The 11,584-nt window shown below is 37.7% G+C and overlaps 1 protein-coding gene across 6 annotated transcripts; it reads left to right on the forward strand.

The window, feature by feature from the left end:
- Positions 1 to 91: 91 nt before the first annotated feature.
- On the forward strand, positions 92 to 8,852 carry NMRK1 (nicotinamide riboside kinase 1). Of its 6 annotated transcripts, XR_004081992.1 has the most exons (11): positions 92 to 267; positions 2,198 to 2,256; positions 2,675 to 2,765; positions 3,361 to 3,409; positions 4,796 to 4,958; positions 5,037 to 5,108; positions 6,090 to 6,199; positions 7,156 to 7,245; positions 7,607 to 7,756; positions 8,205 to 8,271; positions 8,609 to 8,852. XR_004081992.1 is itself a non-coding variant. In XM_005423418.2 (9 exons), the coding sequence occupies exons 2-9, from the start codon at positions 2,228 to 2,230 to the stop codon at positions 7,624 to 7,626; spliced, it is 624 nt and encodes a 207-aa protein (XP_005423475.1). In that variant the 5' UTR covers positions 92 to 267; positions 2,198 to 2,227; the 3' UTR covers positions 7,627 to 8,852. The 6 variants fall into 6 exon arrangements, 3 of the variants coding, with proteins under 3 accessions (XP_005423475.1, XP_030914810.1, XP_030914809.1); XR_004081991.1 differs by having other exon boundaries at positions 7,607 to 8,271; XR_004081990.1 differs by having other exon boundaries at positions 8,205 to 8,852.
- Positions 8,853 to 11,584: the final 2,732 nt, after the last annotated feature.

The raw sequence follows: 11,584 nt of genomic DNA on the forward strand, positions 1-11,584 counted from the left end.
CCCGCACAGCTCCGTGACCGGACGCAGGAGGCGGGTGCTCCGCCTGCGTGGAGCCCTGCCGGCGGAAGGATGTGCTCCTGACACCCTCGCGGCGTGGTTGAAGTTAAGTGCGAACTCCGGAGGCGCTGAGGTGTTGGAACTGGAACTGGTGGAGGCGCGGCCGAGAACCTCTGCCAGCCCCGCGGTGTGGGCCCGCAGCTGTGAGAGACCTTCCCGGTGTGGTCCGGTGCGCCCTGGGGTGGCCCCGTGCGTGGGAGCATTGCCGCGGTATGCCCTTAAAAATGGGGTGACTGCAGCGATGTGCTGGCGCTGCCATGGGGTTTGTGCTCTATTTAAAGAGACAAATTGACCCAAGCTAGAGTAGTGTAGGATTTCTGTGTTGCAGCATCTGTGACAAATTTGCTTTTGAAATTTGTTTTACACACTAATCAGGACGGCATAAGAGTTGGTGTGTTTTTTTATGATGGTATTTTTTTGCCGCAGACTGGGATTAATTTGCATGTACACAATGACATAAATTAAAGTCCAAAGGTGAACGTGTTCGTATGGTTTGTTGCGTAACACCCTTTGTGGGACAAAGGGTAATCTTCTGCAACACAAACCTTAGTGATGACTTTTAGAAATTTAGAGCTTTTAAATCTTATTTTTAAAGTAGCCTGAGTATCATCACTTCTTAAGAAAAAATTATCTGTCTTCAGTCTTTGCATTGTTAGCCAGTACTATGAGCATTCAATGCATCGCTGAATTTGAAAATTTTAATATTCTTAGAAAACCAATGTGTACTAACTTGAAAAACTCACAGATGCCAACTACTGTAGATAAGCAGAACCATTGCAAAGCAACGGCTGTCATCCAGATGATGGCTTGGACTAGTCAATATGTCTTTTGCTCTTATTTTTTTAACATAACCATTCATTAAAAAGCATCCGAAGATCATATCACAGACATGTGAAACAGTGGAACTTCCAATTGTTGTACCAAATGCAAGATGATTATATTATTTCAGGCTCCACATGTGTCTAAAGCTTACTTTCACAGAAACAATGTGGTTTTGTTTTCATACTGATGCCCTGTAACAGTCTTTTTCCTAATTACAGTACAGATACTTGTTTGTTGGAGGTAGGGAGGGTTTTACCCTGCTCAGTCCTTTCAGGTCTTCGGTGTCATAGGTCTTACCTTCCTAAGCGTGACCTAGGAGGATAGATCAGGTGAAAAAAGGGGTGTTTGCATGTGAGCAAATAGTTATAAATTGATGTGTTAAACTGAAAACAAACATTGTTTCCCCTGTCTTTTGCAGAACTGTTTTTCAGCTGCAGTATTTTTCCAGGATAGTTCACTATGTACTCTACAAACACCCAGTCCAGAAGAAGGTTCAGGGGAAAGAGCTGCAGCAAGGCAGTAATTGTGTCTCCTGGCAGCTCTGACTATACTGAAGGTGTTCAGGCAGTCAGAGCCTCAGAGTTGGTGGGATATGGTGGAAGCAGCAGGGATATGGTGGACAAATTAACCTTTAGAGTTTACTCTTCGATCTTTTCAGGGGAAAATCAAGTGCTGCCTAGGCTAAGTCAGCTAGGATGGCTTAAACTGCCCTTGCAGTAGTTTTAATGCTTCCAGATTAATCTGTGGTGGGGCAGAGGAGGAGGATTTGTGTGGTCTATGCTGTTAATACCCGCAGAAAGGGAGTGGTGAATAACACAGTGAATATTACATTGCTGAGACCAGGTTCATAAAAGAGCTTTTGAACATACTTTTTGTTACAAGTCTTCATGAAACTTTAAACGCCTTTCTCCTCAGCATGCCACTTGCTTCTTTCTTAATGATTTTGTTTGTTTTGCCACCACAGCTTCTGTTTACCTAGTCTTTTTTATATTGTTAATGCTTGAGCTAGTGATTGTGCTTTTCTTTAGGATCTTGTATAATACCAACATTGTTAGAATCTAATCTCCCAGAGTTCCTTTCAAATTATTAAAATACTGTCAAAAATAAAGTACATTGGAATTTAAGATGGAGCATATATACTGCAGGTTTTTGGTTAGCATTAGAACAAGCAGCTGAGATTCTGACTGTACCTTTGCAAAAAGAAAAATGATGGACAACAGAGAGAAGATAAATTAACTGTATAATTGATATTTCTTAATACCATAGTTTCCTTCTTGTTCCTGAATTAAGATTTTTCACTGGCTGTTGTTTTTGACAGTAAAAGGAAGAACTGAGGAGAAAACAAACTATGAAAGTATTGGTTATTGGCCTTGGGGGGTAAGTTATACAAAATTAAATTTCCTCTACAGCTTAAGATAGTCTTCTTCTCAGAATGATGTGATATAACTTCTATTTCTGAATACATTTTTTAACTGGATTATAAATGCAACATATAATTGTAGAGTTTTATAGCATGGAAATCTAAAGAAATTGTTCTGTGTCAGTTTGAGACCTTAGGTGCAGATATCTGTAGCATCTTTCTTGGCACTGCTTGATTTACTGTACTGATTATTGAAAACTAATGGAACATACCAAAAAATTTCTAGAGGTAGAGAGTATTTAATGTGACTAAAATTTGGGGGAAGTTGTATTGTTTATTTGCTTATAACTATACAGAAATGTATGTGTGAGCTTGTACATATGTTTAAAATATTACTTTTTGCCTTGGTGAACTGTTTGCAATGTTTTTTAACAGTGTAACAAATGGAGGGAAAACAACGCTAGCAGAAAAACTTAAGAATATGCTTCCCAACTGTGATATAATCTCTCAAGATGACTTCTTTAAGGTAACAGTTTTATTGGAAAAACCTGATAGGTAAAAGGAGGCTTGAGTAGGTTTCAATTGTTTTTTCAGTTCTCCTGTTGGTGACCTTTTAAAATTGGTGCTGCTTAAAGTAATGTTAGTTTAATAAGAATCATAAAAATGAGCACTGGGGTAACTGAAATTTAAGTGGCCAAACTACTGAATATACTCAGCCAATAGAAATTTCCTGTCTTTTTTGCCATTCTTTTAAAATAAGGCATGGATGAATTTTTCAAGATCGTTTTGCTAATGAGTTTAATCATACTATCTTAAGCCTACACCCATACAACAATGAGTAGTTCTTTGTCTTCCAAGTCAAAACAGAAAAACAGCTAGTGTTTTGACACACACTTTTCTCAAGTATAGCTCTAATGAATTTAAGTAATATGATTTGGAGTGTTTGTTGGTCTAGATTAAGTAAAGTTTTTGTAGTGTATTTTAACATTTGTTTACATCAGTTTAATGTTGAAGACTGGATACAAAAGTGTATAAACCCTTACGTTTATAAATAGAGTATGTATCTCTCAGCATGATCATAAAAGCAACCTTGAAAAAATTAAATTTTTTTCCTCCTTCAGCCAGAGTCTGAAGTAGAAACAGATGAACGTGGATTTAAGCTATATGATGGTCAGTAACTCTGATGCACTGCTTTTGAACATTGTACTGAAATCGTTGTGCTGAGCTTCAATACTTCTTCCACCCCATCCCCTCGCTCTCTTCCCTTCTAAGCAAGGCAGTAAACAAGTGGTTGTTTCTGACCAATCCTTCTCTTAATTTCCTTCAGCTCACTGAGATACTTAAGCAAACTTGCTTAACAAGTATATAGCTCAAGCTAGGGCTTGGTCTTTCTTTTTCTCTTTTGAATCTTTTCCTTTCTTTCTTCACTTGTGTCTAGTTTAGTAGCAAATGGTACTGTTCAGTTGGAAGTCTTGGCTTGCAGTAGTGGCATAAATTTAATCTCATCACTTGGTAATGGCCCTTCTTTTTCTGCTTTTGCTGGTGAGCTCATGGGATATCATATTGGGTTTTCCAAGTCAGTCAAAACTTGGGTTTATCCTGACACCGTTATTTGATGTGAGATCTCACATAAAGAACATATATTTTTAAGTTCATGATTAACGCTGGCTCAATTTATTCTTAGAGACACCTAGATCCAGATCCACTTTTGTGCAGTGTTTTGTGTCAGGTCATACCTACTTGTAAACAATTGCTTGGTTAATAGCTAATCTCTGTTGATACGTTGTCATCACAAAATGTATTGCTGAGAAAATTGGTCAGACCCTTCAGTTGTACCTGAAGACAGGTCATTACCAGCTATGCAATCTTTGGCTTAACTTCTAGACTTCATGTAAATGGAATGTGAAACTGGAGGGATAAAATGGACATTCTTATTCAAATATCCAGGTTTAATGCTGCTCTTAAAAGCTCTTTAAAAATGTGTTTGCTGTTATGGTATCCAAAAGCTACCTTATTTCTACCTTTCGACACTTCCTCAATATATTCTTGCGTGTCTACAGAAAAAAACAGATGTTACATTGTGCATTGTACACCATGGTCCTTTAACTCTCTCTATGCCCACCTGATAAACCTTATAAAAACCTAAAGCAAAAAGTGCTAAGCGTCTACTCCCCCCTCTGACAATTGACAAAATGGTGGAGGTCTCAGAATTAGTAAATTTTTACAAGTTTTGTGAAAGTGGAGAACAGTCCCTGAAGTTTCTGTCATGAAGTGAAAAGCTGTGAATTCCGTTTAGACAATAGTAGATGCCATGAAGTCCAGAGAGACTACACCCAATAGAAATACCCCAATCCTGGTGCAAGCTTTGGTTTCAGTAAATCATCAATAGCAAACACAGAACTACGTAAATAATCTTTGGGGTAATCCTGTTCCCCTTTGTTTAAATTTGTATGTAAATTTTTTGATTCTTACTGATTAACGTCGGGATACTTAAGGGGTTTTTTATATTTTTTTACTCTTTGTTTTTAAGGGATGTTTAACTTTGTTTTCATCTAGTACTTGATGCCCTCTATATGGATGAAATGGTGACAAGTATTCGCGATTGGATGAAAAGCCCAGCAAGCTCAGGTGTTGTGACAGAAGAGTCAGAGAATACATGTGACAATCTGAAAAATGTTTATATTTTGATTGTTGAAGGCTTTCTCCTTTACAATTATGAGTAAGCAGTAATATGTAACCTGGTAAATAAAAAGCTACCCTAAAATTGAAGAGGGAACTAAATATGTTATTATCTTAGGCCCCTTAATGAACTATGGAATAGAAGATATTTTTTGACCCTTCCTTATGAAGAGTGCAAAAGGAGAAGGAGGTAAGATTATTGACTTCTTGTTTAAGAAGAGTCACCACATCCCCTGAACTGAAGTGGTCCTTTTATGCTAGCTTTTCTTCCATGCTTGCAAAATATAGGCTATTAAGAACATCTATCCTCTTTGTTTGTTTGAGGTTTGTTTGGTTTGGTTTTCATTTTAGAGCACATGGTTATTAAAGTATTAAGTGCTTTACAAACACTAAAAAGAATTTGTTGTCCTGATAAATGATTTAATTCCTGATTGCATAGTTGAGTAAAATTATGTTTAAAATGAGAAATGGTTAAAAAAATACTAAGCACTCTTATTCTTGGTTAAATACAGTTAATTGATGATTATTCTTAGAGTAATTATGTTCATGTGTGGGTTAACTGTACGGTTTTGTTTAGACTATCCATTAGTTTTACTGTGGGTCTAAACTAGATTATTGAACCAGCGTCTGACTTGCCTCTCAGTTTGGAACAATACTGTATGCTTGGAATAATATATGTGCACAAAGTCAGAATCTGCTGGCTGAGTGAAGAAATCTTCTATTCAACTGGCTGTGGGTGATAACACTTTCTTGGTTTCTCATTAGACTCACCTAAGACATTAGTGTCCAGAATGGAAGAGTCTAGACTAAACAACTAATCAGCTTGAGAAATCTACATACCTAGTAAATAGACAAAAAGTAGCTTATTTTGGTAGTAGTGTCCATACAGTTTAATTTACCTGCAATACCTTTTACAAAATTAAAACCACCAAATTTTACCTTATCTTTTATCATATCTTAAATGTGGTTTGATTGGCAGAAATGGGTAAGAGAGCAAAAGACAGCAGAAGTTCATGTCACAGACTGAATTAAAACAAAGGAGCCACCTTGGCTCCAACAGAAATACAGCCAGCCTTTCTTTTTTTATTTTGGATTAAAGCTGTTATTTAAGCAGCTGACACTAGGGGAAAATTTAAAACTTATATGGGAACACATATGTATTTTTGTGTAGCACCAGAGTCTACCAGCCAGCAGATACACCAGGGTACTTCGATGGACACGTGTGGCCTATGTATTTGAAATATAAAAATGAATTGGAAGAGAATGCAAGTATGCAAGTTGGTATGGTATCCTTATTTTAAACTTACAAAATGCTTAAATATGGCACCTGTGCAGTTTTTGTTGAATTGTGGGGTTTTTTTTAAATGGGACAAAATTTTCTTCAAGTGTTTTTGTGGCATTTAGTAGGTTTTGATGTTTCTGTTAGTTTATATTTCAAGCCTATAGGGATTTTGTTTTTGTATTTAATAATGAAAATTAGGAAGTTAAACAATGGAAATGTTCTGATCACTAATTAAGTCCACTTAACAGGACAACTTGTCGAGATAACACACTTATGTCTAAATAGGAAGCTTCTGAGATGATAGCTGATGCACTGGCAGAGTTCTTCAGAACAAAACTGAAATCCTGGTGAAGTCTTGTAATAAACTGAAGATACTTTCTAGGTGCTGACTGTCCAGACTACAGTCACCAGTTTTGCATGAGAAGTGTCAAAGCTGAGCCAGCTGTTGGGGCAGTGCCACAAGTTTGTGTGATGTTCACACTTGCACAGCTCTTGGACTAGCTGCTTCTGGAGTGGGGCCAGAGGGAAGGGGAGGGAAGTTGGGTGGCCTCTTCATCATTAGCACTGCTTCTTGCTGTGCAGTAAGAATAAGAACTGCAGTGCTCTTCCGGAATGTGCTCAAAGGCTGAAACTGAGGAACCTGAAATTATCTACTGCACAGAGACGTTTTTGCCAAATTATCCCATTGCTCCACTGTCCTCACATAACTACCATTATGCTTATGGAGACTTTTGTACCACAAAAATTTGTAAATGGATTATTAACTAGAATTATTTTCCATTATGTTGGGGTTTTTTTACATGTAAAACAAGTTTGGGGAAGAGGAAAATGGGAGGTCCTGTTTTTGATTTTTTTTTTCTTCTCTTCTGATAGCATAGGAATACTGAAAACTTTGCCAATTCCCATTACAGATAGCTGGCATAGAACTCATGAACACTTCTTTTTTCTTCCTCAGATTATTTGGATGGAACAAAATCCCAAGAGGAGCTTTTATCCTATGTGTATAGTGATATAATACAGGAATTAAACAAGCTGAGGGAAGAAAGTAAGTAATGTTACTGGAAATTGAATCTATATATCCTGTTCCATGTTAACAAAAAGCTAATACTTTTATTTGAAAGTACAAGAATTATAGAGATCTCTGTTTCTTTATGTGCTACAATACCACGTTTGCTCATTACTCTGAGTCAATTTCAGTTAAAACTGTGAGTTCCTTGAAATGGGATGGTCTAAGGTCATAGTTGAACTACTTAATGATAAAATAATAATAAAAACATGGAAGAGAAGGAATGTGGGATAAAATAAGAATGAAAACAAATGTGTTAGTGGAATTATATTATCACTAATATACAGTGATGTTGTTTGCAAACACCGCGGATTAGATATGTACTTCGTATTTATTTTAGATCAGCAGATTACATCATGACAATGTAGAAAGCCTGGTTCCATTTGATATGAGTTGAAAACACCAAGACTGTCATACATGGCAAGCCAACCAACTGAGCAAATGCTGTGTGTATGACCATAATGCTGCTTCATGTAACACAAGAGATTTTGTAAGTAATTATTAACTCTCTCTCAGGTATGGAGACAGAGGCTCCATTTAGGAGTATGAACACTGTGTTCCTGACAAATTTCTTTTAATCAATCCTGCTTTGGCTGAGCTTTAAATCTGATTCAGTGTGTATGTTTTAAAGAACATGAAGATTTTGTGCATAAAACTAAACCATAAAGATGCACTTCTGTTGGATTAATAAGCATATCTGAACATGGATGATTTGATTGCAATTTGAAATGACCATATAGGAATGACAGTGATTGCCTCTAATATTCTTAGGAGCTTATTATCACTGATAAACATGCTCAGAGAAACTAGCTGTGTAAGATATGTAAGTTGTTATGCTGCTTATTCAGTAACTGAATACTTCACAGCTAAGCTTATTTAGACTTGCTAAATACTTCTCTGGTGTTTGCACTGTAATTTTTGTGTTATGTATTCTTTAGAGCAGTTGGGAATAGATGTTAAGAAAATGAAAACAAACCTGAAGAGGACTCAGATTGTTGGAAAAAGGTGGGAAAATAAGATGTAGAGAATGGAGATGCATCATTAACAAGATATAGTACATATATTGTGCAGAGATTGACTAGGATGGCACAGACAACTAGATAATAAATCCATGCTTCAGGGAGAAAGAAGGAAGAAATAATTGTTATTAATATTTGTAACTCACATTGAAAGTGAAATGAAACTGAAATGTTATGAATGGAATGTTCAGAAAGCAAGAATGCCAGACAAATATGAAAGCTTTGTTAAAGAATTTGTGTGTATATATATATTTATGCAAACTAGGAAATTGGATCATAGTTTGTTGCTGAATAAGTAATGTCTTAACTCTTATATTTTCTAGACAATTCGTTAAATTTTTATGAGCCAGAACAAAAATAGAACTACAGACATGGAAAGGAAAGGATGGATTTTATTACTTGATATGTGACAGCTGAACTGGTCAGTGATTGAAATGTAGTACTTTATAGTAAAAGTCCTAAATCTATGTATAAGAAAAAGATGTTATCAGATTACAGCTGTGTTTAGCTGTGTTTAAAACAAAGTGCTTCCAAATAAAATTTTGTATTATTATTTTGCACTAAAAATTCTTTATCTTGCATTTGCTTATATGCTGTGATGGACTGTCTGACTTTAAACTGTATTTTTGTTTTTATTTCCCTTTGGAAAGGGTACAATTGCAAGAGATTAGCTAATGCATGGAGTGGTTGTGGTGGGCTGACCTTGGCTAGCCACCGAAACTGCTCTATTATTTGCCACTCCTCAACAGGAGAGGGGAAAAAATGCAATGGATTTGCATCTTGGCTTATCTTGCATCAAGCTAAGACAGGAAGATCACTCAGCAGTTACTCACATGCAGTCAAAACAGACCTGGGTTTGGGAAATTACTTGAATTTACTGCCAATAAAATCAGAAATAATGAGAATTAAGAGCAAATCATAAAACATCTTCCCCCCCACCTCTCCCTTCTTCCTGGGCTTGACTTCTTGCAGAAATTCTCTACCTCCTGTCTCACAGCAGCACAAGTGGATGGGGATTGTGTTGCTCCTTCCTCTTCACAGACCTCCACTGCTCGAGAGTGGGGTCCCTCACACAGGGACAGTCTTCTACTTCCAACTGCTCTGCCTGGTGATTCAGAAGAGGGAAATGGAAAGAACAATGGTATCACCTGACTTTATTCCCAACATAAGTGCTAAGGAAAGAAGCTCAGTTTTGTCAGATCCTCCTATAGGGAAAAATGGTAGATGAGCTCCAATACAGATCTATGCATTTGTGCTGTAAATCATTATTGGAATATACATGTTACTGAACTTGTGCTTCAGCAACTTGTAATAAGAGCTGAGGGCACAGATCTTTCACAGTTCATCTATAATCATGACATAGTTTGGAGCTGTATCAAATTGGGTGGTTTAATTTTTTTTTTATTTTTTATTTTTGCAAACAAAACAGGTGGTCTTACTTGGCTCCTGTGTAAGACCAGTGGACCCATGTTTCCAGAGCTGGGCAGTTTTGGTTTCTACATTAGGAGGGAGTCCATAGTGGACTTAAAAGAAGGGCAGCTAAATGTCAAGGGAATGGAGAAACTGCTTTGCAAGGAGAGACTGAAAATTGTGGGACCACTCACTGTGGAGAAGACCAAGGGGAAAATGGACCATGGTTTACAACATCTTGAAAGCTGTGAGTCAAGTGAATGCAGAGCTAGTATTCACCAAATTTTACAAATACTCATTTGAAACAGATTGACCAATTTATGTTAAGGTAATATTTCATACAAGTAGAGATGATACTTTGTGCTGCAGACACAGACCTTCTAAGATGTAATGCCAAAGGTGGTAGACAATACCAGCAAGTTCAAAGGAGATACAGAAAATTCATTGACATTTCACCCATAAGAAGTAGTAAAAGAGGCAAGCAGTGCTATAGCATGGACGTAGAAACTGACCAGGCTCATCTGGTGTGCCTAAATTATGTGCTCTTGCCAGTTACTGCAGCAACTCAGCCGCAAAAGATAATGAACTCTTCAGAGTCGGTTTGGTAGATAAAGTATTTTAGGTGCTATTATAAAAGCTTACCTGGCATGTTGGCAGAATGCTTTTGCTTTGAAGGTGGTACAGCCCTTGACAGAAAAAAAATAATTCAAGTTTGCTCTTGGTGAATGCTTTTGCATTGCCAGGGCTGTGGTAGCTGTGAAGTGGTTGGGGAGATCTGCATGACAGAAGCCTGTGGTCCTTTATTGAAGAATAGATAACTTTCTGGAAGTGGTATCATCTGCTGGCAGCAATTTCAGGCTGTCACAAGTGAGAGAAAGCTTTGCTCAGTGTCTGGCATGTATTCAGAAATGTGGAGCAGTAGAGGTGGTGGGGTTCAATAAAAGGCAAATGGATTTTATATAAGGACAGAAATACAAATATATTATTAGTTTGATATTTAGAAGGTGATTTTCGGATGTTAAAATAACAGAATATGATGACTTGTAAACACTGATGTAGGAACAAACTTTTTACCTCTCAGAGCTTATGATTCCTACTCTTAACTTTGAAAGTCTAAAAGCTGAATTTCTGTTTTGGACTATGTATCCCCTACATTGGACAAACACTAGTTGAATGAGCCTGAGGTGGATTCTCTGTTGATAACCCCACACTGACTCGATTCTTTGCCCTTCACTTCCTCTTCCCCTTCGTCATCGTAGGCCTCACACTTGTCCATCTCACCTTCCTCCACGGAACAGGATCAAACAACCCGCTAGGCATCCCCTCAAACTGCGACAAAATCCCCTTCCACCCATACTATACTATAAAAGATATTCTAGGATTTGCACTAGTACTTTCCCTACTCATCTCCTTGACCCTCTTCTCCCCCAACCTCCTAGGAGACCCAGAAAACTTTACACCAGCCAACCCTCTAGTTACTCCTCCCCACATCAAACCTGAATGATACTTTCTATTTGCCTACACCATCCTCCGATCCATCCCAAACAAACTAGGAGGCAAACTATCCGCCTCAATCCTCATCCTATTCCTCACTCCATTACTGCACACATCAAAACTGTTCAGATGTTGGTTTTGTCACACACAAGGTGTTTCCTAATTTACATACCCACTTGGGAACAATGACTCTTCTGTCCATCAAGCTGGGTATGTCTTTGGTTTCTCTCTGGCATTGCCACTGAACACAGTGTCCAGTGTCCATTCACTGCCTGGTCAGTTACTCTTGTTACAAGAGAGCAGGAGCAGTGTGAGAGTAAAGTGAAAGTGTTTATTTTAGGAAGCTGATGCTCCTGCTTCCACAGAGAGGAAGTGTGTGTGCCAAAACCCTTTCC

Source organism: Geospiza fortis, unplaced genomic scaffold (genome assembly GCF_000277835.1).
Source record: "Geospiza fortis unplaced genomic scaffold, GeoFor_1.0 scaffold279, whole genome shotgun sequence".
Taxonomy (NCBI): Eukaryota; Metazoa; Chordata; class Aves; order Passeriformes; family Thraupidae; genus Geospiza; species Geospiza fortis.

What these genes read in the sequence shown, in the direction of transcription:
- NMRK1 (XM_005423418.2), top strand. Translation starts at nt 2,228, where the DNA reads ATGAAAGTATTGGTTATTGGCCTTGGGGG. An exon ending in TTTCTCCTTTACAATTATGA is followed by an intron (nt 4,959 to 5,036) that starts GTAAGCAGTAAT and finishes TTATTATCTTAG; the next exon opens with GCCCCTTAATGAACTATGGA. An exon ending in AAACAAGCTGAGGGAAGAAA is followed by an intron (nt 7,246 to 7,606) that starts GTAAGTAATGTT and finishes TATTTATTTTAG; the next exon opens with ATCAGCAGATTACATCATGA.